This window comes from Pelobates fuscus, chromosome 4 (genome assembly GCF_036172605.1).
Source record: "Pelobates fuscus isolate aPelFus1 chromosome 4, aPelFus1.pri, whole genome shotgun sequence".
In the NCBI taxonomy this organism is placed as follows: Eukaryota; Metazoa; Chordata; class Amphibia; order Anura; family Pelobatidae; genus Pelobates; species Pelobates fuscus.
In genome coordinates this window covers 240,726,361-240,753,722 of record NC_086320.1, presented here as the reverse complement: position 1 = coordinate 240,753,722, position 27,362 = coordinate 240,726,361, and the positions used below count along the sequence as shown (strand labels likewise).

Below are 27,362 nucleotides of genomic sequence, written 5' to 3'. Positions count from 1 at the left end.
CAAGAACTCGAGTTAACACCAGAGTTGTTGCTGGGAAACTGAGCTCCTATCGCTACACTACAAAATCAGAAGAACAGTCAATTGACTAATGTCTGAGCTGTGCCACACTGTAATAAGGGAATAGGAGAGGGGAGAAGAAGGTATAAATCAATCAGTAAATGAAACAAAGTCAAAAATCTTAAATCCCCCCTCCATCTCCCCCCCCCCCCCGTGCCTTCGAGGGCACTTTTCTCTATTTCCCAACGAGCTGGCTCGTCGTTAAAACCTCAGTGGAAGCTTTCACGTCTAAAATACACTGGAAGGACACCACCTTGGGCCCTCTGAAATCGAAGGGCAAGAGCCCTTCTGAGTGGGCAGGCGGAACGCAGAGATCCATATCCCCCTCATATTCCATCCTCGAAGGGCGAAGACCCCATTCCCCTCCTCCCTGGAGATTGTGGATGAATCGAGAGCAGAAGAGTCACCTTCAGCCGAGGAAGAATGGCAGGATGTGCCACTGGAGGACCCAGGATACATCCAAGAAACGACTCGAGAAGGTCATTTTGGCAAGAGGGGTTCTCGTAAATCATCTGACATGCTAGAGGACGGTGCGTTCCTCGACACTAAGGGTACACCCAAGTTTGATCCCCGCACGATCAGACACCCGAGATCGTGTGAATGGGCACTACCAGACTATCTGGCACAATTCATTCACTTTTGGTTGAGAAAACCTATGGAGAAGGAAGTACGTGCTCGACTCGGGCTGAATGCCCAAGACCAATACTGCCAGACAAGATCGCTCACACCCGGGAGTTTGACACCACGGTGGTGATTTTTATGTCCTGCTCGGGTCGAGACCTGCGGAAGGGAATAGAGAAAGGGCTTAGATCTGCCCAAGATGAACTACTGGATATGCTCGGTCCCCTGGCAAAAATGTGATACTTTGCAGACCTGGCTCTCTTACAGGGTACTCCTTGGATGCCCATGACGTAAGAGAATGGGTGCAATGGGCCATATGCATGCTGGGCAACACAAACATAGCCATATGTGCAGAATGACGCAAGGAGGCCCTGCTGAAGATGTACTCCAAACTGTTGGAATTAGAAACTGGGCCCTATGGCGAACGGGCTGTTATTCGGAGAACCATTAATAGCAGAGCTAAATAAGCACGTGACTTTGTATACGACCCTTAATAAGGCTCAAACATCCATTAGACAAGTTTTCCGCAACCCGAAACCTCGCAGAGGTATTTTTGGCAGGACTGGTCGGCAGAGGGGTCGAGCCACCAGCCGTTTCTGGTCCACAGGCCCCAGAAGTCAAACACAACAAACCTTCTTCCCATCATCATGAGTCACCTTCGCAAGGGGATCCTTTCGTGCCAGAGGCACTCGGGGACAAGGACGTTTCAACTCAGGTGAGATACCTTTTTCACTACATGGTCAGTCAAGTATAACCGCAGGCAGACTGTCTCTTTTTCCGCAGAACTGGGAAAAGATTTCTAGGACACCTGGATCCTCGAGACGATAAGAGGCTACATGATAGAGTTCACTGGTACGCCAGTGCAGACCGAACTTGTGCCTCCCCTGCGGGCATCGGAAGACCACAAAACCCTTGTAGACGAGTAGATTTGCGCACTATTCGACAAGGTAGACAAAAAATAGAGCAAGTTATATACAAAATCTTATGGTGGAAATACATCATACATACAGTAATACAAACAAAAGGTCCAAGATATAGTCTAAATGACAACAGTACATATAGGTCTATAGGGGTATGCTTGTATCCTCAGGTTGGTGTATCATCCACATGTTCAAAATCCAGGAACATATAAAAGAGAAGAAAGCCTCCAATAATGGAAAATGTATTCATACTTACCATAATTTTATTTTCCTGGTCATAGGCCATGGCAGCACAACATTGGGTAGCTCCTCCCTATCCCGATTGGACAGGAATAATAATGTCTCGTCTTTCCTCCAAGCTATACATGTTAAGATCCTTTAACCTTTCCTGGTAAGTTTTATCCTGCAATCCATGAACCAGTTTAGTAGCCCTTCTTTGAACTCTCTCTAAGGTATCAATATCCTTCAGAAGATATGGTCTCCAGTACTGTGTACAGTACTCCAAGTGAGGTCTCACCAGTGTTCTGTACAATGGCATGAGCACTTCCCTCTTTCTACTGCTAATACCTCTCCCTATACAACCAAGCATTGGCTGACATCTGTTGTCACCGCTATCCATGTGATGTCCTCTAGCGGAAAACCCCTGGATAGGTGTTCCTTGTTCAGCCACCAGATCAGAGAATGGCGTACGGCCAGGGATAACTTGATGGGTTGGAGAAGATTCTTGGAGGAAAATTGCATTAGGAAATTGGCTTGTAACGGTCTCCTCCACTGTGCCCATCTGGTCAGTCCTATTGTGGAGGACATAGACCCGAGGAGACTCATTACCGCCTTTGCAGGAGCAATCCTGTATTTTAACATCTTTCTTAATTGTTTCCTGAGTTTCGAAATTCTTGCCATAGAAAGTTGGACAGTACCCATCAGAGTGTTGAAGTGAGCACCTAAATATATCATAGATTGGGTTGGGTGGAGGTGGCTCTTCTTGGTGTTGATCTTACAGCCGTGGGCTTGAAGAAACTGAATAGCTTGGGAGGTTAATGTATCTTCGTTGTTTCCTATGATCAAGATATCGTCCAAAAAATGGTAGATAGCGATATTCTGCTTTCTCAGTTCTGCAATCAGAACTACCAATACTTTTGTGAACGTCCTCGGGGCCGTGCTTAGTCCAAACGGGAGGGCTCTGAACTGGAAGTGGCCTTCTTCTACAGCGAACCTCAGGAACCTTTGATGGGACTGCGCAATGGGTATGTGAAAGTAGACGTCTAATAGATCTATAGACAACATCGATTGGTTGGGTGCCACTACTTTTATTATAGACTGCAGGGATTCCATCTTGAATCTGCGAATGTGTAGATGCTTGTTCAATCTGTGCAGATCTAGAATGGGTCTCCATCCTCCTGAGGATTTTTTTCGTTAGGAAGATGTGTGAGTAAAACCCTTGAGTTCTTTCGCCTGTTGGGATAAGATGAAGTTCTGTAGGGCCATGCGCTTCTCTTTGTCCCCTGGTCACTTTGTGAGATAAAAAGACCTGTTGGGAGGATGCTCGAAAAATTCTAGAAGGTATCCTCTCCAAATAATATCCAGTACCCAACCGTCGCTTGTGGATTCTGCCCATATGGATGAGTATTGAAGAAGACAAGCCCCGAATCCTTCTGATTTGGGAATTATATAGTCATAAATTCCTGGAGTTCTTGGAGGAAGAAGTACCTCGCGACTTGCCTCCTCTTCCTCCAGATTGGGCTCCTTTCCCGGGTTGAAATCTGCCATATTCTCTCCCGGGCTTGTATGATCTACTATCCCAAAAGGAATGGTATTCTTTACGGGCACGAAAGGACCCTTTATATTTCCTTTCCTGTGGTAGAAAGGCTTTATTCCCTTCGGCCGCCCTTTTTATACATTTGTCTAAGTTCTTACCAAACAACATATTCCCGTGGAATGGTAAGGAACACAAACTATTCTTGGAGGAAGCATCGGCTGCCCAAGATCTGAGCCAAAGCGCCCGTCTGGTGGAAATTGTAAAAGACATATTTCTGCCAAGATTTCTTACTAGATCTACCGCTGCTTCAGATGAAAAATCAATGCCTAATCGCATATCTTTCAGGCCATCCACTATGGAGGAACGGCTTCTACTACTCCCGATGTCCTCCTCCAGTTCTTGTAGCCAGACCTTCATTGCTCTTGTAACTGATGTGAGAGCAACGGCAGGGTGGAGATTCGTGCCTGAGGCTACATAGAACTTGGAAAGATAGTACTCCATTTTCCGATCCATCAAATCCCTGAAGGAACCTGCATCATCCACCGGTAAGGTAGTGTGCTTAGCCAACCTGACCACTGCAGCATCAAACTTGGGTGCAAAATCCCATGCCGCCGCATCTTTGAGGTCGAATGGGTATAACCTGGAGAATTTCCCCTTGGCAGACGGTCTCCTATCAGATCTGGACCATTCCTCCTTAATAAGATCACTGATTGTGTCATGCACCGGGAAGGCCGCTCTTTTTCTCCTAAGATCAGAGAAATAGCGATTAGATGTAGAGGGTTCCTTTAAAGTGAGGGTTTCTCTAACCCGGGCAATTAAATGATCCACTTCCGCTGGTACCAGGAAGTCTGGATCTGGCATAGCATCCTCCTCCGAGGAAAGGGCTAGATCTCTCAGTGAAGCTGACTCCATAAACTCATCCTATGAGTTTCCTGGAGAAAATTCTGAGGGCTCAGAATATCTGGGTCGCTTTTGGGCCTTTCCAACCTCTCTGATGCCCTGGGCAACTGCATGCTTTATAAGTTGCATAATGTCCGGTGTTGGATGAGAAGGTCCTGCAGCTGCTGAGAGACAATCTGAACAGAGACGTTTTCCTTCTATGGCTCTGTTGTCACAGGATATGCACAGCGTCCTTTTGGGCGACTTCCCTTTGGACGATCCTGAAGTCTTTGTACCTTTAGCACTACAACAAACAAACGTGCCTTTGAGTACATTCCCACTTTTTTTTTTTTTTGGAAAGGTTGGAAAAAATGGCTTACCTATATTGCTTTGATTGTGACCTATTATGATGAGATGAATCAGATTCCCTGGAACTCGCGAACAAGTATAGGAGAAGAAGTACTTACCGGTATATAAGGGTTGTTGTCATTAGCTTGGCTAATATAGCTTGGTTGCTTCATCTAAGTGTTGCTTCTAAGTGTGTGTGGTTGGAGATACTCTGGAGAGTTTTACAGAAGCTTCAACTGTCTAAGATTTGTGCTAAGAGTTTTCTTTTTTACTGTTACAGGTAAGATTCATCTGTAGGAAAAGGTTACTGATTGCACAAGGTTTGATTTCCTGTTGGTGATTATAAGGCATTTGATTTGATTAGTTAGCTACTGAGATTTGTAAAATATCTGAGATTTGTAAATTATCTGGTAAACAAACTCAGGCTGGAACTGCTGCAAAGCCACTGCCGCAGAGACATAATAGGAATGGCAGATGGATCACTGTAGGATCTGGTAGACTTAGAGTTGTGGATAAAAGGCATATTGCACAGTCTGTTGCTCTACATAATTCATTTTCTGCACTTTCAGAGTGTAATGGTGTTATGGAGACAGGCACTGAGGGTAGTGGTGTTGTGGAGAGAGGCACTGAGGGTAGTGTTGTTGTGGAGAGAGGCACTGAGGCTAGTGGTGTTGTGGAGAGAGGAACTGAGGCAAGTGGTGTTGTGGAGAGAGGCACTGAGGCTAGTGATGTTGTGGAGAGAGGCACTGAGGCTAGTGATGTTGTGGAGAGAGGCTTGGAGACTATGGTGAGGCCCAATAGAAAGCAGTTGTTGTTGGGGGATCCCATCATTAGAGGTGTGGCGATGGACAATGGTGGTCTTGTGAGGTGTCTTCCCGGAGCTACTGCTCACAGAGACAGGAGACGTATCTGTAATATTGTTAAGCGAGCAAAGCAGGAAGGGGAATTGGATGTACTTGTCCATCTAGGGACAAATGACTTGGATTGCAATGAGGTTTCAGAGGTTAAGGAAGTTTTTAGTGTTTTTGTCAATGATATACGGCAGGTTGCTTCCACACTGTCATTCTCTGAAGTTCTGCATGTGCATAACACTCAGAACGACAGGCGGATGCGTATTAGGGACTTTAACTTGTGTCTTGGTGAATGGTGTCAGGAGCAAGGATTTGGCTTCATTTCTCATGGTAGCTCTGTTTGGAATGGAAATAAACTGTACAAAAAAGATGGTTTGCATCTTTCTCAAAAGGGAACAAATGTTCTCAGTGAGCAGTTCAGAGGTTTTGCTAGGATGTATTTAAACTAGGAGGGGGGGCAAAAGGGTGATAAAACATCAATCCAATTGTCCCCCAAAACAAGGACAGAAGGTGCCTGTAGCAAATGTGTTAAAAAATGATAAGCTTAGAGTCATGTCTACAAATGCTCGCAGTTTAGGGAATAAGATCCATGAACTTATGGCAATAATGGCAACTGATGTTAACTGATGAGTGTAGATTTAGTCGCTGTTACTGAGACATGGTATAATGAGAAAAATGACTGGGACATAGCAATACCAGGGTACTCTTTATATAGAAAAGACAGGGAAGGCAGGAAAGGGGGAGGGGTGGCCCTGTATGTGAAGGATAGCATAAAATCTAGCCTAATAAAAGTTAATGAGGTGAACATAGAGTCCGTTTGGGTTACGTTAGAATTTGGTAATCACACAGTAATTCGAGTAGGTGTGATTTATAGGCCCCCAGGACAAATTGAAGAGTTATATAAACTACTAGTTGAGGAAATAGCTAAAATGACAATGAAGGGGGAAGTTATCATCATGGGTGACTTTAATCTTCCTGATGTGAATTGGAAAACAAAAATAGCTGCTTGTGCCAGGAGCACACATATTCTAAACTCCCTACTGGGATTGTCTCTAAAACAAGTCGTTGAGGAGCCAACTCGTAAAGAGGCCATACTAGATTTAGTGTTAACAAATTGAGATTTGGTATCCGATATTACTGTAGGTGAAAGATTAGGATCCAGTGATCATCAATCAGTGTGGTTTAATATAAGAACAGTGACTGAGTCACACCACACAAAAACAAAAGTTTTAGACTTTAGAAAAACAGACTTTTCTAAAATTAGAATATGTGTAAAGGAGTCATTATCAGACTGGAGCAATTTAAATGGCGTCCAAGAGAAATGGGATTATTTAAATGTTGCACTACTGAAGGCAACAGAAAATTGCATTAGGCTTGTCAGTAAAAGCAAAAAATTCAAGAAACCACTGTGGTACTCCGCAGATGTGGCCAAAATAGTAAAAAACAAATTAGCATTTAGTAATTATAAAAAAAAACCAGAGTGAGTGTAACGGATCACCTGGCACCCCGACTGGGTACCTCCGTTGATGGATGCTCCTAGCGCTTCTTGAGGATTCCAAGCACTCTAGCCGACAACACAACCACCGCAGGACGAACCTCTCTTCCTTCCAGAGCGAAGCAGGAACGAGCTCTTAAAAGAGCTTAGGAGTGATTATAGCAAGGGAATATGCAGAGCATAGCAATCCCTTGTAGCAGATTCCCCCCAATAAGAGACAGGACTCCAAATTGAGGGTGAAGTAGAACTGACAAAATCTTTATTTTACTTGGGACTAGCCCATTTGGTCATTACATTAACATTGCTGTGAAAACTCAATAAAATTACAAACAGTCAAATCATAGCAGGCAACATTCAGTGACTTATTATAACATAATTACATATTTATAAATAGGTGGGGAAGACCATAATTAACACAAATGTCTCTCCTGCATGCAGAATTAGCGATATGCAAATCTACCCGAATATGCAAATTACCAGTCTTGCTATTCAGGTAGTGCATATTACTGTTGCTACCAACAGAGGGCACTACACAAGCTCCATAGCCAAATCCACCTAAGGGGTAGCAATCCTCAGCAGTACAGGAGAGCAGGCAATACATCTCAGGGGCCATAGTCACATGGCAGGAGGCTGGCAATCAGTCTTCTCCAATGCCCAGTGGCAAGGCTGGTACCGCCACATTTCTCCCCTTTTCCAAACAGACTAACAGGGTATCTGACCTCCTGCCGGTCAGTGCCCTGGTTAGTCCAGCAACCCACCCACGAAGCACAAACAGTAATACAGCCTACCCACAATACATGGTTACTACACCTGGGTAAAAGATTAGCTCGTCCATGTCCAGGTGCCTCAACAAGGCTGTGTGGGGTACTGATAGGCTGCCTTGGTGGGTTGCTGAGTGCCAGCGCTACCACGGGAGTAGCCTGGTTGGAGCCATGCTGAAAAGAAGAATTGGTAGGCTCCTCTCTCGGGATCTGGGGCTGCTGCTGGAGGGGGAGACCGACTGTCTCCCCTTTGGTTACATAGTCCTGCTGCTGGAGGGGGAGACTGACTGTCTCCCCTTTGGACACACAGCCCTGCTGCTGGAGGGGGAGACCGACTGTCTCCCCTTTGGCTAAACAGCCCTGCTGCTGGTGGACAGGACCGACTGTCCCTACCCCTAGTGGTGCATGTGCAGAGACCACGGTCCCATCTGCACTGTTGTGGAGCTTACTGTATCCCCTTGGTGGGTTAAGCTGCCGCTGGGGAGAGGGGGTAACAAGCTCCTCTCCCATACATACTTTCAGCTGCTGGGGAGAGGGGGTAACAAGCTCCTCTCCCATACATACTTTCAGCCGCTGGGGAGAGAGACCAACTGTCTCCTCTCCTAATGACACACACTGCTGCTGGGGAGGAAGGACGACACCTTCAGCTCCCTGTAACACACACTGCCGCTGGGGAGGAAGGACTGCACCTTCGGCTCCCTGAGACTCACTGGACTGCTGGGGAGAAGTACCAACTGTCTCCTCTCCTAAGGACACACACTGCCGCTGGGGAGGAAGGACGACACCTTCAGCTCCCTGTAACACACACTGCCGCTTGGGAGGAAGGACTGCACCTTCGGCTCCCTGAGACTCACTGGACTGCTGGGAAGAGGGACCAACTGTCTCCTCTCCTAAGGACACACACTGCCGCTGGGGAGGAAGGACGGCACCTTCAGCTCCCTGGGATACATACTGCCGCTGGGGATCTGGGCCGACTGCCCAGCATCCCTGTAGGGCCGGTAGAGAGACCTCGGTCCCATCTCCACCTGCCAGCTGGGTGTCTTCCCAGGACAAGTCAATAAGATCTTCCATCTCTGGTGCTGGTTGGGACATATGTGGTACAGTACCAAGGTCCCCTGATAACAGGCTTGGTTGCTGGGGAGGAGGAACTAAACTCAATGCTTCCGGTGGCATACAGTCAATAAGCCCCATCATGTCAGAGACAGGCGGCGTTATACATTGGAATAGGCAAACATAATCCTGTTCTAGTTCCCACTCCCGGTTGGCAAGAAAAGATAGATCTGGCTGAATGGCATCGATCTCCGTAAGGTCCCAGTTGTCTGCCCGCTCAGCTCGGATGGACCAGAAGCGAGCAATGTCGGTGTCTCCGAACCAGAGACTAGTTTCAATAGTATCCCACAACAAACCAGGGCCATCGTAGTCTTCCCCCTCAATACACTTGTACTCGATCAGCCATGGGTAGAGGTGGTAAGCATGCCACCGCAGGGCCCGATAGGAATCATCCAGCCACACCTCAGTCTCAACTAGCGTCTCCAGTTCGCTTACCCATTCCTCTGAGGGCTGGTTTCCCAATAATGGCATCCGCAGCTCTAGTTGTTCTGCTTGGCGCTGGTTAGTGGTCAGGATTTCCTCGAACCGGAAGGGTCGAATTTCGTCGATGTCCTCCTTCCAGAGATCGGTACGAAGCGCCACCCTCCACTCTGTCTCTTTTTCCTCTGGGATAGGATACTCCATACTGCGCATCACATCCTGTAGTCGCTGCTGGAGCCTGGCATCAAAGGGAGATACTGCACGGCCTTCCATCTCTGAATTAGTGCTGGTTTTCCCAAGGCTAGGAAGCCATCCCACCGCTTGCCACCAATGTAACGGATCACCTGGCACCCCGACTGGGTACCTCCGTTGATGGATGCTCCTAGCGCTTCTTGAGGATTCCAAGCACTCTAGCCGACAACACAACCACCGCAGGACGAACCTCTCTTCCTTCCAGAGCGAAGCAGGAACGAGCTCTTAAAAGAGCTTAGGAGTGATTATAGCAAGGGAATATGCAGAGCATAGCAATCCCTTGTAGCAGATTCCCCCCAATAAGAGACAGGACTCCAAATTGAGGGTGAAGTAGAACTGACAAAATCTTTATTTTACTTGGGACTAGCCCATTTGGTCATTACATTAACATTGCTGTGAAAACTCAATAAAATTACAAACAGTCAAATCATAGCAGGCAACATTCAGTGACTTATTATAACATAATTACATATTTATAAATAGGTGGGGAAGACCATAATTAACACAAATGTCTCTCCTGCATGCAGAATTAGCGATATGCAAATCTACCCGAATATGCAAATTACCAGTCTTGCTATTCAGGTAGTGCATATTACTGTTGCTACCAACAGAGGGCACTACACAAGCTCCATAGCCAAATCCACCTAAGGGGTAGCAATCCTCAGCAGTACAGGAGAGCAGGCAATACATCTCAGGGGCCATAGTCACATGGCAGGAGGCTGGCAATCAGTCTTCTCCAATGCCCAGTGGCAAGGCTGGTACCGCCACAGTGAGGAAGACAGAATGATCTATAAGATTAGGCAGAAAGAGGCTAAGCAAGTTATAAGAGCTTCCAAATCACACACAGAAGAGAAAATAGCACAGTCAGTAAAAAAGGGGGACAAAACTTTTTTTAGATACATAAATGAGAAAAGAAAAGTAAAACAAGGATTAGTTAGATTAAAAACAAAATAAGGAAGGTATGTAGAAGAGGATAAAGGTCTAGCTGACTGCCTCAATGAATATTTTTGTTCGGTATTTACAGATGAAAATGAAGGAGAGGGACCTCAGTTAAGAAAAAGTATAAATTAGTTATTTATTACACGTGAGTTTACAGAGGAAGAGGTTCTATTTCAACTGTCAAAAGTAAAGACAAATAAGTCAATGGGACCTGATGGAATACACCCAAAGCTATTAAAAGAGCTTAGTGGTGTACTAGCAAAACTATTAACAAATTTATTTACCCAATCATTGATAACAGGAGTAGTCCCAGAAGATTGGAAGTTGGCGAATGTTGTGCCCATTCACAAGAAAGGCAATAGGGAGGAGTCGGGCAACTATAGGCCAGTAAGCCTTACTTCAGTAGTGGGGAAAGTGATGGAAACCATGTTAAAGGATAGGATTGTTGAACATCTAAAAACACATGGATTTCAAGATCAGAGACAACATGGGTTTACTTCAGGGAGATCATGCCAAACTAATCTTATTGATTTATTTGATTGGGTAACTAAAATTATAGATCAGGGTGGTGCAGTAGACATTGCTTACCTAGATTTCAGTAAGGCTTTTGACACTGTTGCACATAGAAGGCTTATCAATAAACTGCAATATTTAAGTTTGGATTCCAATATTGTTGAATGGGTGAGGCAGTGGCTCAGTGACAGGCAACAGAGGGTTGTAGTCAATGGAGTATATTCGAGGCTTGGGCTTGTCACCAGTGGGGTACCTCAGGGATCTGTACTTGGACCCATTCTCTCTAATATTTGTATTAGTGATATTGCAGAAGGTCTTGGTGGTAAGGTATGTCTTTTTGCTGATGATACTAAGATATGTAACAGGGTTGATGTTCCAGGAGGGATAAGCCAAATGGCTAATGATTTAGGTAAACTAGAAAAATGGTCAGAGTTGTGGCAACTGACATTTAATGTGGATAAGTGCAAGATAATGCATCTTGGACGTAAAAACCCAAGGGCAGAGTACAGAATATTTGATTTGAGTCCTAACCTCAACATCTGAGGAAAGGGATTTAGGGGTGATTATTTCTGATGACTTAAAGGTAGGCAGACAATGTAATAGAGCAGCAGGAAATGTGTGCAGAATGCTTGGTTGTATAGGGAGAGGTATTAGCAGTAGAAAGAGGAAGTGCTCATGCCATTGTACAGAACACTGGTGAGACCTCACTTGGAGTATTGTACGCAGTACTGTAGACCGTATCTTCAGAAGGATATTGATACCTTAGAGAGAGTTCAGAGAAGGGCTACTAAACTGGTTCATGGATTGCAGGATAAAACTTACCAGGAAAGGTTAAAGGATCTTAACATGTATAGCTTGGAGGAAAGACGAGACGGGGGGATATGATAGAAACATTTAAATATATAAAGGGAATCGACACAGTAAAGGAGACTATATTTAAAAGAAGAAAAACTACCAAAACAAGAGGACATAGTCTTAAATTAGAGGGACAAAGGTTTAAAAATAATAACAGGAAGTATTACTTTACTGAGAGGGTAGTGGATGCATGGAATAGCCTTCCAGCTGAAGTGGTAGAGGTTAACACAGTAAAGGAGTTTAAGCATGCGTGGGATAGGCATAAGGCCTATAACTAACTATAAGATAAGGCCAGAGACTAATGAAAGTATTTAGAAAATTGGGCAGACTAGATGGGCCGAATGGTTCTTATCTGCCGTCACATTCTATGTTTCTATGGCTACAGAATCTTGGCGGTAAATTTAAACATACAGTTACTATATCCATACCTGCCTCTTTCTTCATATTGTTTCTGGTGGGAAGATTTCCAATCAATTAACCAGTTTAGTTTGAATTGTTGTGAATGGTCCTTTACTTGCTACCCCTAGGGTCATTGCAAGATAACAGAAAGGAAAACCCCCGGTCACTAAAGGGGTTTTCTCCAGGGGGACACCTTTACGCAGGGCCGTGTACTGGAGACTTCCCAGTGGAGAGAGGGTGAACTCCCCAGGGGCTGGAGGAACTAATCCTCAGGTAAGCCATAAAAGAAAAAAATTATAGTCCTAAAGACCAACATGTCCTAGGGATAGGACAGGATAAAAAGACCGGGGAAGGAGGGGTTGGAGGTGGTACTTATACTGCTTAATTATTATTCCTGTCCAATCGGGATACGGAGGAGCTACCCAATGTTGTGCTGCCATGGATATGGCCAGGAAAGTGTAATACGTTCAGAGTAAAATCAGGCTATATAAAAGGAAATCCAAATGGCCTACTTACATAGAACAGAGCTAGAACCAGCTCTAGTATATTGTGCTTGTAGTGGATTTTATCCCCCTCCCCCCCTCCCCCACTTCTTGGATATTGATGGGATGTATTGGTCAGCAGATGTATTAGCAGAAGGGTATAAGTGGACTTATATTTATGTTATATTAAAGGTTTAGTACTTCGGTTCCTTTGAGATTGGCCGGATAACTCGGATCTTTCACTCTGACAACTCTCGGCCAAACTCACGGTGCTTTTATGTCTGGTGTCCTTTCGTCGAGTTTCTGTCAGGATTCGAACCTGGGACCTTGGCAGCTCTGGTGCTTTGGCTTACCTCTGAGCCATCTCTCCGCTTCTGTTTCCTGTATCTAGCCCTGTCTAGTATTTAGTACTGAAGCTGGACATTTGTTGGAACTTCTCCTGTCACTCAAGTTACACCTGAGCCTGATGTCTCGTTAGCCAGGTATATAACACTGCCTCTCCCAGAAGGCAGTGTCAGTTCCTTGACTCTGGTGATCATTCTGCTGTTTCCTGTTCTCCAGTTTGTTATTGACCTCTGGCTTGGTACACCGATTATCCTGACTTCTGGCTTCCTTTGACCCTTGGCTTCCCACGACTATTCTCCTGGTTTATTGTTCCTGTACCGCGTTTTGGATTTACCCAGCACAGCCCCAGTGCACCGACTCACAGGTCAGGTGAATTCTTGCCTGATCACCTTGGCCTGTGTTTTCTTGCAAGGGTGAGCATACTTCTCTGCCTGCCGGACTCCCACACCCAGGTAAGCCCTGACAGTTTCGTACGTTCGAGCTGGACAGGTTTTTGGTATCCCCAGAAGGGATTTCCTTTACGGTGACTCGTAAAACCAAAAAGGACTCCAAATCCGAGTCATAGCCGTTTTTCCGACGGTACCCCGTCTTTGTGCTGTGAATACTTTGCTTTGTTACGTGGAGGTTACTACACCCCTCCGGTCTTCACAATCTAGCCAACTTCTGGTTTCTTATATAAAACCTTACAAACCAGTTACGATGACCACACTAGCTAGATGGGTTTGTTGGCTTTTATCTCAGGCGGGAGTGGAGACGTGTTTTGGCGCTCACTCGGTACCGGGTGCGGACGATTCAAGAGCTTTCACGGCTGGGGCCTCGCTGTCGGATATCCTGTGTACGGCAGATTGGACATGGGAAGAAACCTTCAGAATCTTTTATTTCCGCCAGACTTCACACGCGTCTTTCTTTTTTGCCACAGCGTTAAAAATGCAAAATAGGAAAGCCTCCTGTCGTGTGGTAAAATTGTAGATTATGCTAGCGTAGTGTAGCTATAATCTTAATTTTAATAATGACAGGATGCGAGTATTTTCCCTACCTGGGTTTCCCTCCCTATGACTATTTATACCTGTAATACATTTAATATAAGATATAATGAAAAGATGAAGCCTTAGGGGTCAAGCAAAGCTTGATCCCGAAGTCAACATATCAATGGACTATGTGGGTATAAAGGGTCCTAAACCCTAAATAGTACAAACACGACAAAGGTTGCCTAAGAGGGTGAAAGAGTGAAGGGCGACTTGCTTTTCCTCTAACACTCCCCCTAGGTATACCCACAGTAGTGAAAATAACTCATAGGGTATGAATAGAGTAAAAATTAAAAACTTATGTTTATTGAATTCTATTTAAAAATCTCTTTAAGGACAAAAATTGATGAAATAAGTGAAACACACAGTGTTGGTGAATTTAAAAAGGAAAGGTTCGATGCAGTCTAGACAGTATCTTGTATATGTGTCAGGGTACCTGAAGTCTCTATCTCGGAGGAGGTTAGACTTCCCAACGGCCGTCCTCTCAGGGGGGCTGATTCACCCAATCCTCACAGCTCTCATAGCCGTTCACACGCCGGCCGCGATAGCCCCGCTTCCTTTTATGACACGGCGCTCAGGAGCAGACGTCATGACGGCAATCACATCCCGACCTGTCAATCTAGTTCTGAACAACGAATCAGGGCTCGGCAAGGGCGGAGTCATCAATTAAAGAACCAAGGTATAAAAGAGGGATGTGTGTAATGGTTCATTGCCCTGTCGTGGTTCTAGCTTGTCTGGTCCCTCAGTGCTCTTATTACTATTGTCTATTTGGTTTTGACTCGGCTTGTACTTTCGTTCCTGTTTATCTCTCGTGTCCTTTGACCTCGGCTCGTCTCTCGCTTACCTGTTCTCTCGTTCCCTCGACCTCGGCTTGTCTCTGACCATTCTTTGCTTTCTCCTTACGTTAGTCCGGCCATTCTAAGGTCCGGTATACGTACCTATCTCCTGTTTGTATTCTGCGTGTTGGATCCCTGTCCCGATCCTGACATTACGACAGGGCTCCCGCATTTCAGAATTCTGAATCTACTACTCTAGCTCTCCCAGAACCTATGCAGATTGGTAACACTCGTCTCTCAGAAAATGAAAGACAATATAGGAGAAGGGAGGGTCTGTGTATGTATTGTGGAGTAGGAGGTCACCTACGCCTAAATTGCCCTAAACGTCCGGGAAACGCTCGCATCTAAGTTTCTCAAGAGGACAGGCCTTGGGTGTTTCTATTTTGTCCTCTACATATGATTACAAGGATCATAGGCTACTGTTACCTGTTTCTTTAACTTGGGAAAAGGGAGTACTTAATGCTATGGCATTAATAGATTCCGGAGCAGCTGAAAGCTTTATTGACCAAGCCTTTGTCAAGAACCACTCTATCCCATCTCAGCTAAGGGAGACACCCTTGGCCGTTGAGGCCATAGATGGTAGACCATTATCAGATCCTGTTATTTCTCGTGAGACTATACCAGTTAAGTTGACTATTGGTATTTTACACGAGGAGGATATTTCTCTCATGCTTATCTCATCTCCTTCAGTTCCTATAGTCTTGGGGTACCCCTGGCTTAAAAAGCATAACCCTATTATTGATTGGGAACAAGGTGAGATAGTCTCCTGGGTTCAGGGTTGCCAGAAAGGTTGTGTACAGAAAATCTCACTGGTTTGCGTAGTGGACACACCTAGTAACTCTAACCAGCCCACAGATTTACGGATACCATCTCAGTACCTGGATTTAAAGGCAGTCTTTGATAAAAGGAGGGCTGATACTTTACCCCCACACAGGTCCTTTGACTGTAAGATTAGACTCCTACCTGGTACTATGCCTCCGAGGGGTAATGTATATCCTCTATCCACTAAGGAGAACTTAGTCTTAGAGGAATACATACAGGAGAATCTAGACAAAGGATTTATTAGGAGATCCTCTTCTCCAGCCGGGGCCGGTTTCTTTTTTGTAGATAAGAAAGACGGCACACTACGGCCTTGCATTGATTATCGGGGCTTGAATAAGATAACAATCAGAAATGCTTATCCTATTCCCCTGATTACTGAGCTATTTGATCGCCTGAAAGGCTCCAAGATTTTTACCAAGTTGGATCTGAGGGGAGCTTATAACTTGGTGAGAATTCAGCAGGGTGATGAATGGAAACGGCTTTCAATACCCAGTATGGCCACTATGAGTATACGGTAATGCCCTTCGGGCTTTGCAATGCTCCTGCTGTATTCCAGGACTTAATTAATGAGGTTCTTAGGGAATTTCAACATGAATGTGTTATAGTTTATTTGGATGATATACTAATACACTCTAGAGAGCCTGAGATTCACCACAAACAAGTCAGAAGGGTATTGCATAAGCTTCTACAACATGGTTTGTACTGCAAATTGGAGAAGTGTAGCTTTGACCAATCTCAGATAAACTTTCTTGGTTACGTTATTTCTGGAGAGGGGTTTAAGATGGACCCGGTTAAACTCCAATCAATCTTAGATTGGCCATTGCCCAAGGGACTCAAGGCCATTCAGAGGTTTATCGGATTCTCAAATTACTATAGGCGCTTCATTAAGGGGTACTCGTCTATTATTGCTCCTATTACCAACATGACTAGACAGGGTGCTGATACTAAGACCTGGTCTCCTGAGGCGCTTGTTGCTTTCAGTACTCTCAAGGAACAGTTTGCCTCAGCACCGATATTAGTTCATCCTGACACCTCTTTGCCGTTTTTACTCGAGGTAGACGCCTCAGAGACAGGTGTAGGCGCTATCCTGTCCCAAAGGCTAGGTTTGAATAAACCGCTGCACCCATGTGGTTTTTTTTCCAAGAAATTGTCTGGGCCTGAGAGCAGATATGACATTGGTGACAGGGAACTATTAGCGGTCATTATGGCTTTAAAGGAGTGGAGACATTTGTTGAAAGGGACTTTACACCCGGTTACTATTTTGACGGATCACAAGAATTTGTCATATATAGGGGAAGCCAAACGCTTGTCCGCCAGGCAGGCTCGTTGGTCTTTGTTCCTTATTCATTTCAACTACGTGCTCACTTATAGACCTGGTTCTAAGAACTCTAAGGCCGATGCTTTGTCTCGCCAACATGAACCTTCTACTATGTCTGATATGTTTTTTTCTTCTATAGTTCCCAAGTGTAATATTATTGCCAGCACTAGCATCAAGATTCACTCTCCGTTGCTGGCTGAGATCAAGAAATTACAGCATCTGGCACCCGGACTTATTCCTGGGGATCGGTACTTCGTTCCTCCTAAACTCCAACTGGAACTAATGCAGTGTTTTCATAACAGTAAATTTGCCGGACACCCTGGCATACGCAAGTCATGTTCTCTGATTTCTAAAGATTTCTGGTGGCCTTCGTTACGTAAGGATGTAAAGGACTTCGTCGGGGCATGTGATGTCTGTATGAGGACTAAACAACCTCATACGCTTCCATGTGGGCTTTTGCACCCCCTAGAAATTCCCGAGAAACCATGGTCTTGTTTGGCTATGGACTTCATTGTTGATTTGCCTGTTTATAAGAAACATACTGTTATCCTCACAGTAATTGACAGGTTTACCAAAATGGCTCATTTTGTACCTCAGCCTAAATTGCCCTCTTCTCCCGAATTGGCTGAGATTTTCGCGAGGGAGATTTTTCGTTTACATGCTATTCCTTCTGAAATTGTTTCTGATAGAGGGTCCCAATTTGTTTCCCGGTTTTGGAGGTCCTTCTGTTCTCAACTTGGCATCAAATTAAATTTTTCCTCTGCCTATCATCCCCAGTCCAACGGAGCTGCCGAACGCACCAACCAAAAGGTTGAACAGTTTTTGCGTTGTTTTGTTTCTGAACACCAGGACGATTGGGTCAGTCTGATTCCTTGGGCGGAGTTTGCGCACAACAACCTTGTTTGCGATTCTACTCGTTCTAGCCCCTTTTTCATGAATTATGGCTTCCATCCTTCCGTTCTTCCGTCGGTCTCCCCCTCCCAAGGGATACCGTCGGTTGATGTTCATGTTGCCAATCTGAGAAAGTTGTGGGACTCGACGAATTCTTCTTCATAATTCCACGGTGTCCAAACGACACGCTGACAAACGCAGACGGGTGGCTCCAGTGTTCTCCCCAGGTGATAGGGTATGGCTGAGTACCAGAAACATCCGCTTGAAGGTTCCTTCCATGAAATTTGCTCCTCGTTACATAGGCCCTTACAGGGTTCTGTCTCGTATAAACCCGGTTGCGTATCGTCTGGCTCTTCCGCCTGCCCTGCGCATCCCGAACTCATTTCATGTTTCCTTATTGAAACCTTTGGTGTGTAACAGATTTTCCTCCGCTGTGTCCTCCCCTCGTTCTGTCCAGGTTGAGGGTCAGGAGGAGTATCAGATCAAGTCCATTCTCGATTCTCGAATTTCTCGGGGGAGGGTGCAATATCTTGTTGACTGGAAAGGTTATGGTCCTGAGGAAAGGTCTTGGGTGGTCCAGGAAGATGTGCATGCTCCTCGCCTCCTCAGGGCTTTTCATGCTCGTTTTCCGTCTCGCCCCGGTTCCTTCCGCCCGGTGGGCGTTTCGGAGAGGGGGGGTACTGTCAGGGTACCTGAAGTCTCTACCTCGGAGGAGGTTAGACTTCCCAACGGCCGTCCTCTCAGGGGGGCTGATTCACCCAATCCTCACAGCTCTCATAGCCGTTCACACGCCGGCCGCGATAGCCCCGCTTCCTTTTATGACACGGCGCTCAGGAGCCGACGTCATGACGGCAATCACATCCCGACCTGTCAATCTAGTTCTGAACAACGAATCAGGGCTCGGCAAGGGCGGAGTCATCAATTAAAGAACCAAGGTATAAAAGAGGGATGTGTGTAATGGTTCATTGCCCTGTCGTGGTTCTAGCTTGTCTGGTCCCTCAGTGCTCTTATTACTATTGTCTATTTGGTTTTGACTCGGCTTGTACTTTCGTTCCTGTTTATCTCTCGTGTCCTTTGACCTCGGCTCATCTCTCGCTTACCTGTTCTCTCGTTCCCTCGACCTCGGCTTGTCTCTGACCATTCTTTGCTTTCTCCTTACGTTAGTCCGGCCATTCTAAGGTCCGGTATACGTACCTATCTCCTGTTTGTATTCTGCGTGTTGGATCCCTGTCCCGATCTTGACTATTGTGTCTATTGTAGAAGTCCCGATCCTGACAATATGTAACTAACTGTAAGTGGTTACTAATACATTGACTTCTACAATAGACACAATAGTCAAGAATATATTTAAGAGATAAAGGTCAAAAGCTAGTAACTGTCAATAAGTTGCACTTAGTTGGATAGTATCTGATAGGAGCTCAAATTGATAAAGCCTCTATATATCCACTAGTAATAGATAGATGGGACTATGTTCAAATACTCTACTTTCCCTGTTAATATGGAACTATATTCAGGTAATCTCTCTCTAATCGTGCTATTATCAATACTAGTATAAATTTAGCTTACATCAAATAGACTTACACTGGGAGCTGACAGAGGTGCTGACCGGACCGGTGCGGAGGAGAAGGGAGCTGACAGGAGCTGCAGGAGAGGTAAGTTAACGCTCTCTGCCAGCCCTCCCCACTATACTGCCAATGCCACTGGACCACCAGGGAGTGAGAGCCCCCCTCCCTGCCATGTATCAAGCAGGAAGGGGGGACGAAAAAAAATATAAATATAAATAATAAATAAAAAAATATATATATATATATTTTAAAAATAATAATAAAAAATTAAAATAATTACAAAAAAATAATAATAAAAATGCCCACCCCCCACCAAGGCTCTGCAACACACACACTGCACTCATACACACACACACACACTGCATTCATACACACACACACACTGCATTCATACACACACACACACACTGCATTCATACACACACTGCATTCATACACACACACACACTGCATTCATACACACACACACACTGCATTCATTATATACACACACTGTAATAAATATTCAATCAATATAATTTTTTTAGGATCTAATTTTATTTAGAAATTTACCAGTAGCTGCTGCATTTCCCACCCTAGTCTTATACTCGAGTCAATAAGTTTTCCCAGTTTTTTGGGGTAAAATTAGGGGCCTCGGCTTACATTCGGGTCGGCTTATACTCGAGTATATACGGTATATGGTTTTCGTATTATTCGTATAAGTTATATTATAAATTCTAGAATATTGCTAAATTAAATTAAAATTAAGATGTGAACAACAGTTTATTTCCACCACCTTTCATTTGTTTCTGCTTTTTTCAGTGTAATCGTCATTTATGGATTCAGAACTGGACAAGCTCAACTACTTCACTCTTCAGCTCGAGTTATGGTTATCAAAGTTGTTCAAGATTTTCGTTACGTTTCCTGATGTTTTCATAGACTGCTTTCACATCAAAGAAAGAGGAAGATATATGCCTGTCAGGGCTTTATATGGATTTGATGCTTGTTTCTGATTGGTTTAAAATTTAATTATTGACTTGTGCTGCTGGAGGCATAAGTAAAGAAAGTTATGCAAAATACTTGCCTCTTGTCATTATTAAAATTGAGATTATAGGTATACCAGGTTTGCATAATCTACAATTTCATCTAAGCAAGGTTTTGTCCCCCTTTATTGGCATATTTGATACTATACTGATAGCAAAGTATATCTGGCTCTCTGGAAGGTGAGCCGTTATTTGCACTTTTATACTCACCATTGCACTATATTTAAGGTTTTACACTAGGAGCTGTGCCTCTCTCTGTTTTATTCCACTCTCTGAGTTCCCTCTATATTGAAAACAGAAGAGGTCCTCGTATCACCATAGTATACCTCTGCTGTTGAGTTTGGTGCCTGCCCTTGTGTGGCTCTACTCTAGCATTCATCACACACACACACATTTTCCTTCCTAGTATACACCATCAGATTTATACCATCCCTTTTTTAAAGGAGTAAGTGTACACTACAGCAGTGTTCCACTGGGTTTACGTGAGTGTATTACCACCACTCAATTTACTCTGTTTTGAATATATTTGGCTTTTTTTCCCCAGAACTTGTAAAATTGCCTCCGTCCTTCAGGATTAAAGTAGTAGCTAAGGACGCTCCAACACTAGGGAATAAACTTACTCATTGTTTATTTTTACGAAAATTAGCAACAATTAGCATGGTTGAAATACAAGGGCATTTACAAATGTGGTAGATATCTGTGCAAATGTTTTCACTTTGAGTGGCTTAATATTTTTTTTCAATATACACTAAATATTGAATATGTTGAAAAAACTGAACGTATACTTATGAAATGCATCAGAGAACATCAAAACAATATAGAAACTGGTAATTATAAATCTACTGTAGGTAAGTATTTATTGGAAGTATCTAAAAATATTTCTTCATTCAGGTCCAAGGTATTGAAAGTTTTTGGTCATCTATATGAAGTGGAGATATACTCCACTTTTTGCTTAGGAGTGAGATGTCCTGGATTTTCGCTTTGCATCTCCTAGAATGGATACCTCCTATTATTATCAGTGATTTATATTGTGACAATGTCACCAATCCTAACAAGACTGTTTTATATTGTATACATTTTGGTTTTATACATTTCATAGTAAGTTTTGTGGCTCTGTACGTAAACTTATGTTTTAGGCTATCCATATGGGCCTCACTCTGAGTACATTAAACATAAGTCGTTTAAAGGTAAAGGTTTAAAGGTAAAGGTCACTTTAAAATCTGAACTAATTTGCCTTTCTCTTACAGGTAAAGGTTTTCCTCTTACGGGTTCATTTTATTCCTAATTTTAAAAACATGCCCTTTATTTAATCATGGTAACTAGGCAGCCTTACTTGATCTTAACAAAGTATTACTCTTATATAAAGTGCATAAATCTGTGGTTGCTCTATCGAGGATCTTAAGCGTTGATTCATAGTGGAATAGTTGCCAAATCTTTAATGCCTTAAGTAGTAAATAAATGTTTTGTTTTTTAATTTTACTAAGTAAGCTGGTACTGTTATCTTTATATACTGTTATCTGACGAACTGTTGCTCAACCTAACTTGCCTGATGCTGCGGCTGTTCTGAAACTGCAGCAGCAGGCAAAATAGTTCAAGCAGCATATAACAGTATAATCTCATCTAACATGGTTGCCCAGCCAGATACAGTGACATTTTCTCAAAATATACATAATTTTAAAGTTATATCATTAAGTCTCATTAAATATAATATAGTTTTAAAAATGAGAAGTGAAAATATGATGTCACTTTAAATCTAACATTCACTTGTCTGTTTGCATTAGCAAGAATAGGCCATTTGGTTCTAAAAGGCTCATATTGGTTACATAATGCTCACAGTGGCTCCAAGAACTTGTCTATTCCCAGTCCTGACATTCTGCCTAATTGCACACCATGGCTTCCGGATACTGCCTGCACACTTATCTAGTTCTTTGCCCAACCCAGTAGAAGTGTCAAATTGCTGAACCATTACAAGTATAGATTGCTTATTGACTAAGCCTTTACTTGACTTGTCTGCCTCTCACGTTTATAAAGCATTACACATAGTTCATAAATATGCCTACACCAGATCAGTGTCAAAGCTGACAGAAATGCACTGTGTGTGGCACAGCCTAGTTCTTAAAGGGACACTATAATCACCAGAACAACTACAGCTTATTGAATTTGTTCTGGTGAGTAGAATCATTCCCTGCAGGCTTTTTTTCTGTGAACACTGTCTTTTCAGAGAAAACAGTGTTTACATTACAGCCTAGTGAGAACTCCACTGGCCACTCCTTAGATGGCTGCTAAAACTGCTTCCTTGGGCAGTGCTGCACAGTGAGCGGCACTGTTATTCAGTGTCTCCACCCTCTGCATGCAGACACTGAACTTTCCTCATCGAGATGCATAGATTCAATTCATCTCCATGAGGAGTTGCTGATTGGCCAAGGCGGTGTTTGACTTGTGCTATCTCTGCCCCGATCTGCCTCCTTGACAGTCTCAGCCAATCCTATGGGGAAGCATTGAGGCAGACAGAGGCGGATCCAAGAGCTGCATACTTGAATACAAGTAAGATTTTACTATATTTAGGGAGGCAAGAGGAGGACAGGGGGCTAGATGGTGGTTTTAACACTACAGGAATACATGAACCTATAGTGCACCTTAAACAAGGAAATGCCACTGGCATATTCTTTCACCTCACAGTTAGCAGGTAGGGAACTGTGTTCTAGAGCAAGCTCTAAAATAGTACTTAAACAATGTTACCTAACCATTCCATTTCCAAGGCTGGACACCATTTGTGCAAAAGCTTGTTCCAATGGCTTTTCTGAACCTTTCTGGTTAACCTAAAGAAAAATAACATTAACAATCAAAGTATTACATCCAATCTTAAATCTATATATCTCAAAGTTAATATATTTCTGATAGTGATAGTGGGGATTACTCCGCCTACTCCTTATAAATTGTGCAGTAGTTCCTGCTCAATTAAATGTGCGTATAAGACTTATCCACTGTCTATTTAAAACTGATTTTATACAGAGAGCACTATTCTGCCTTGCCTTTTTATTTTGGGACACCTTATCTCTGATAAATTCGTTAGAAGTACTGTCACCTATATCCTACCAATGGGGAATCAACACCACTGAATGCGAATTACACCACAGCTAGTACTAGCTCTAGAACATGTGAGTAGGACTACTACGAACTGTATATTACCTATTATTAGCTTGTGACACACTACACTATCTTGGTTTCTTCTTCCTTTTATGGTTAAACAGCCTAAAGAAGCAGTAACCTCCTGATTTCCACAAGAAAGCAACTGATTCTAACATTCTTTGTACCTCAAAGTTTGGACTTTTTATTTTTTGTTTTATTATTCAAAATACTGGACATTTATCGTTTCTGATTAGAATTTATTTTATTGTTTTTACCTTTTGACAGTTTTATCATTATTTTAATATTATCCATTTTAGGCACAACCTATACCATTTATTGGCATATTTGCTACTATACTTGAGCAAAGTATATCTGGATCTCTAGAAGGTGAGCAGTTATTTGCACTTTTATACTAACCATTGCACTATATTTAAGGTTTTACACTAGAAGCTGTGCCTCTCTCTGTTTTATTTCCCGCTCTGAGTTCCCTCTATATTGAAGACAGAAGAGGTCCTCTTACCACAATAGTATACCTCTGCTGTTGAGATTTGAGCCTGCCCATGTGTGTCTCTACTTTGGCTTTCCTTATATACACACACATACCTTTTTCTCCCTAGTATATGATGTTCCATTTCTTCCCATAAAAAATATATTAATTTAGGGAATCATTTTATTTTAATCATAATCAAGGGTCATTGTTCAACTCCTGTCCTGTCCCTTTTTATTAAAACTAAAACTACTCAATGCCCATGGCTCAGGACAAAAGTGTGGGGGGGTTTGGTAGATACGCTTACTCGTTGGCACATATGCAACAACAGCGGCATGGCGATGGGTGCATTTAGGAGGTGCTTAACCTACCCTGTTGCTAGACGGTTTACTTAACCATCATGTACATACTTATTAAATTAAGCACATAAACAAAAAAAATAGAACAAATATGTCATACCAGGTTAAGAACAACTTGCTTTCCGTAACTAATTATTTGTGAGTCAAAATGTCTTTGGAAGCCATCCATCTGCAAAACAAAATATAAAAATTTGTATTAATAACTACAACGTACGGAAAAAGGTTAGATTGTTATGATCATGCCTCGGAACTCTGGTTTAGCCCACAAACCTCAGGTTTGAGAACACATTGCTCCATTTTCCAGTCAAACTCTGGATGAATAAAAAAGGTCTGTAAATCTTGTTATTACTGCCCATTGCATTTTTCTACATTTCTAAAACACTTATCTTGGGTGGCTTTGTAGAGTCATTGTTCAAGTCTTGCCACAAAATGGTCAGTGTACTGGGCTTTGTAGAGTCATTCTAAGGTTGGTATTTTAAGAGGGTATCATTAAAATCATAATCCTATTGGAAAAGAAATCTCTTCCTGCAAATCGTTTGCCAACTGCAGGAGATACACCTCTACAATTTTTCTGTACTGCGCTCCATCCTAACAAGACATCACATAATGCTTCAATTTTGGAATGTTGTCAGAATCCATATATTATTTTTATTCATCAAATACTTTATATTATTATTAGCACTTATATTAGTATTTTGCCACGGTTCTATCTTAGTGGAGATTCCAGTACAAAAGTTTCCTCAATTTTAGTTATTGATCGGTCAAGTTAACATTTGTCCTTTTTGTTAATATTTCCATTTTGTTGCTTCTCTGACTAATGTCTTCCTCAGCTGACACTCTTAGCCAATGAATCTCAGCCAAATAGAATCAAAATGGATACATAGTGAAACTTACACTTTACATATTTCAGAAGAGGAAATTAGAACAAAGGTGCTCAGGTTATCTAGGGTGTGAAACCATTTTTAAAACTTTCTAGAGGATGCCGCCAGTCCAGACTGCCCCTATAAAATCACATTATGTTCTCTAATCTTCACTAATACTGTTGACTTAATTACTTCCCTTTCAAACAAAAAGTCACTTACGTGGTTTACTGCTTTGTTAATCTGTGGTTTTGGTTTGTATTTCAGATTTGGCCTCTGTGACCAGAAAAATGGAATTGATCCACGTGTCTGGTTAGGGAAGAAAAAAAACGTAATTAGCCCAAAATACAAATTTGATGGGTATAGTTTCAGTGAATTTATTTGGGGTATTCTCCTCCATTATGGAGCGGTTTTGTATTTTTTATGTTAACTGAATTTCAATATTGAATGACACCTGTAGGTTCTGGAACCATGCATGAACCACTACAGCTTCAATATTGTAGTTTATTTCATCTCCAGAACCCTCAATGGCATTAATTTCCATAATAAATACATCAGCATTAAACATTTTATAATAAATTATTTTTATTTATTTTTTAAATTAGAGTTAGGAATAAAGTTAGGATTGATTTAATCTTAGTGGTGTCTGGACAGCAACCGTCAGCATAAGTTATACAAAATTATTATAAATGATATGCTAGGGGGGAGCTGGGTAGAATCACACTCTGTCTCTCAAGCCCTTCTCCAAGCATATCATAATCAAAAGAGGAAAAAATACAGAGGCATTCATTTAATTACAGGTGTTGGATAGAAAGGTATTTCTCTCACAAGACTTACTATTTGTAAATAAAATTAAATAACTCCACACACCATCATCTTCAGTGAATATTTTTTTTCATTTAAATACCCAACAAGTGTAGCAGGCAGCTCTCAACATGAAAGTAATCAAAGTTAGCGTATTAACCCCTTAAGACCGCAGCCAAATGTACAAGTTGTGATCCAAAAAACCCGTAAACAAAACCTGGCATTTGCGCTATATGTCTGTCCAACCGTAATTCACCTCTTTCTTTTTTTTTATTTCGTATGCGAAGTGTTAGAAGACATGTAACAGGTTTGAAAAAACGGTGCATAGGTGCCTACGCAGAGGCATATAACATCAATCAAACAAGAGGAGACTTATTACATATTTCGTAGTGGTTGCGACCAAGCTAAGGGAGAGCATTGCTTAACATTTGTTAGAGAACAGTTTACCCACGCAGGGGTAGTGTGGTAGGATTGATAGATGGTTTGAGATGCGCATTTGTTACATCTGTAGCTTTGCAATCTTAGCCTACGCAGAGGCTTATAACGTATTATCCCTGTGATTTTTGAGGTCGACATTTTGTATCGTTTTGTATTGTACCTTTCTCAAGTACTTTGGGTGTGTGTGGGCTCATGGGGTGTCGTCGCTATGGTGATATTGTTTTATGGTATATTGCATAGTGATCGGTGCTGCGTGCATTCCAGAGGGAGTCGGAGAGCCGACGTTAGAGTGCTATATTATGTACCTAGGTCGTGTTTCGTAGAGGTGTAAAGCGGTATGTCTCTACTGGTTGCCTTGCGGGAGTGTCTGTGGTCAGAACCCGTTTCGTGGGGCCCTTGTGTTGTTTCTCTCTATTCGAGGCTGTCTCCGGGTTGGGGTCAGTCGGGTTAACTGTAACTGCGTGTCGTAGTGGTTGGGTCGGGGTGATTTCTTGGGTGTCCTCCATCCATCTCTCTACTTGGGTGTGGTGTTGTCACTTGTGTCTAGTGGGGGTTAGGACAGTAGGAGGAGGTCTGGTGTGTTGTGTGGTACCGCATGGGTCAGTGGTGGCGTGTCCGTGTTTGTTCTGTCTTCGTGTTTTGTGGGGGGGTATGTCATGTTCCTGAGGGGGTACGGTTTAGGGGTGGGGTCTCCTCGGGGCGCCCGAGCCCCCGCTTCCCGCCAGCGCCCAGGCCCCCCCTCGGCGCAGCCTGTTGTATGTGGTCTCGTTGCAGGTCTTCGGGTATCGCTGCCTCAGTCCTCA

At 43.2% G+C, this 27,362-nt stretch overlaps 1 protein-coding gene across 2 annotated transcripts in view; it reads right to left on the bottom strand.

Moving 5' to 3' along the window:
- The window catches only part of SACM1L (SAC1 like phosphatidylinositide phosphatase), a 207,886-nt gene that overhangs the window by 48,881 nt on the left and 131,643 nt on the right, over window positions 1–27,362 (bottom strand). For both annotated transcript variants that reach the window (XM_063452016.1, XM_063452017.1), the window contains 3 exons: window positions 25,540–25,626; window positions 24,558–24,626; window positions 23,222–23,301 (listed from right to left, as the gene is read on the bottom strand). In XM_063452016.1, the coding sequence (XP_063308086.1) occupies window positions 23,222–23,301; window positions 24,558–24,626; window positions 25,540–25,626 (236 nt within the window). The remainder of the gene's footprint in view (window positions 1–23,221; window positions 23,302–24,557; window positions 24,627–25,539; window positions 25,627–27,362) is intronic.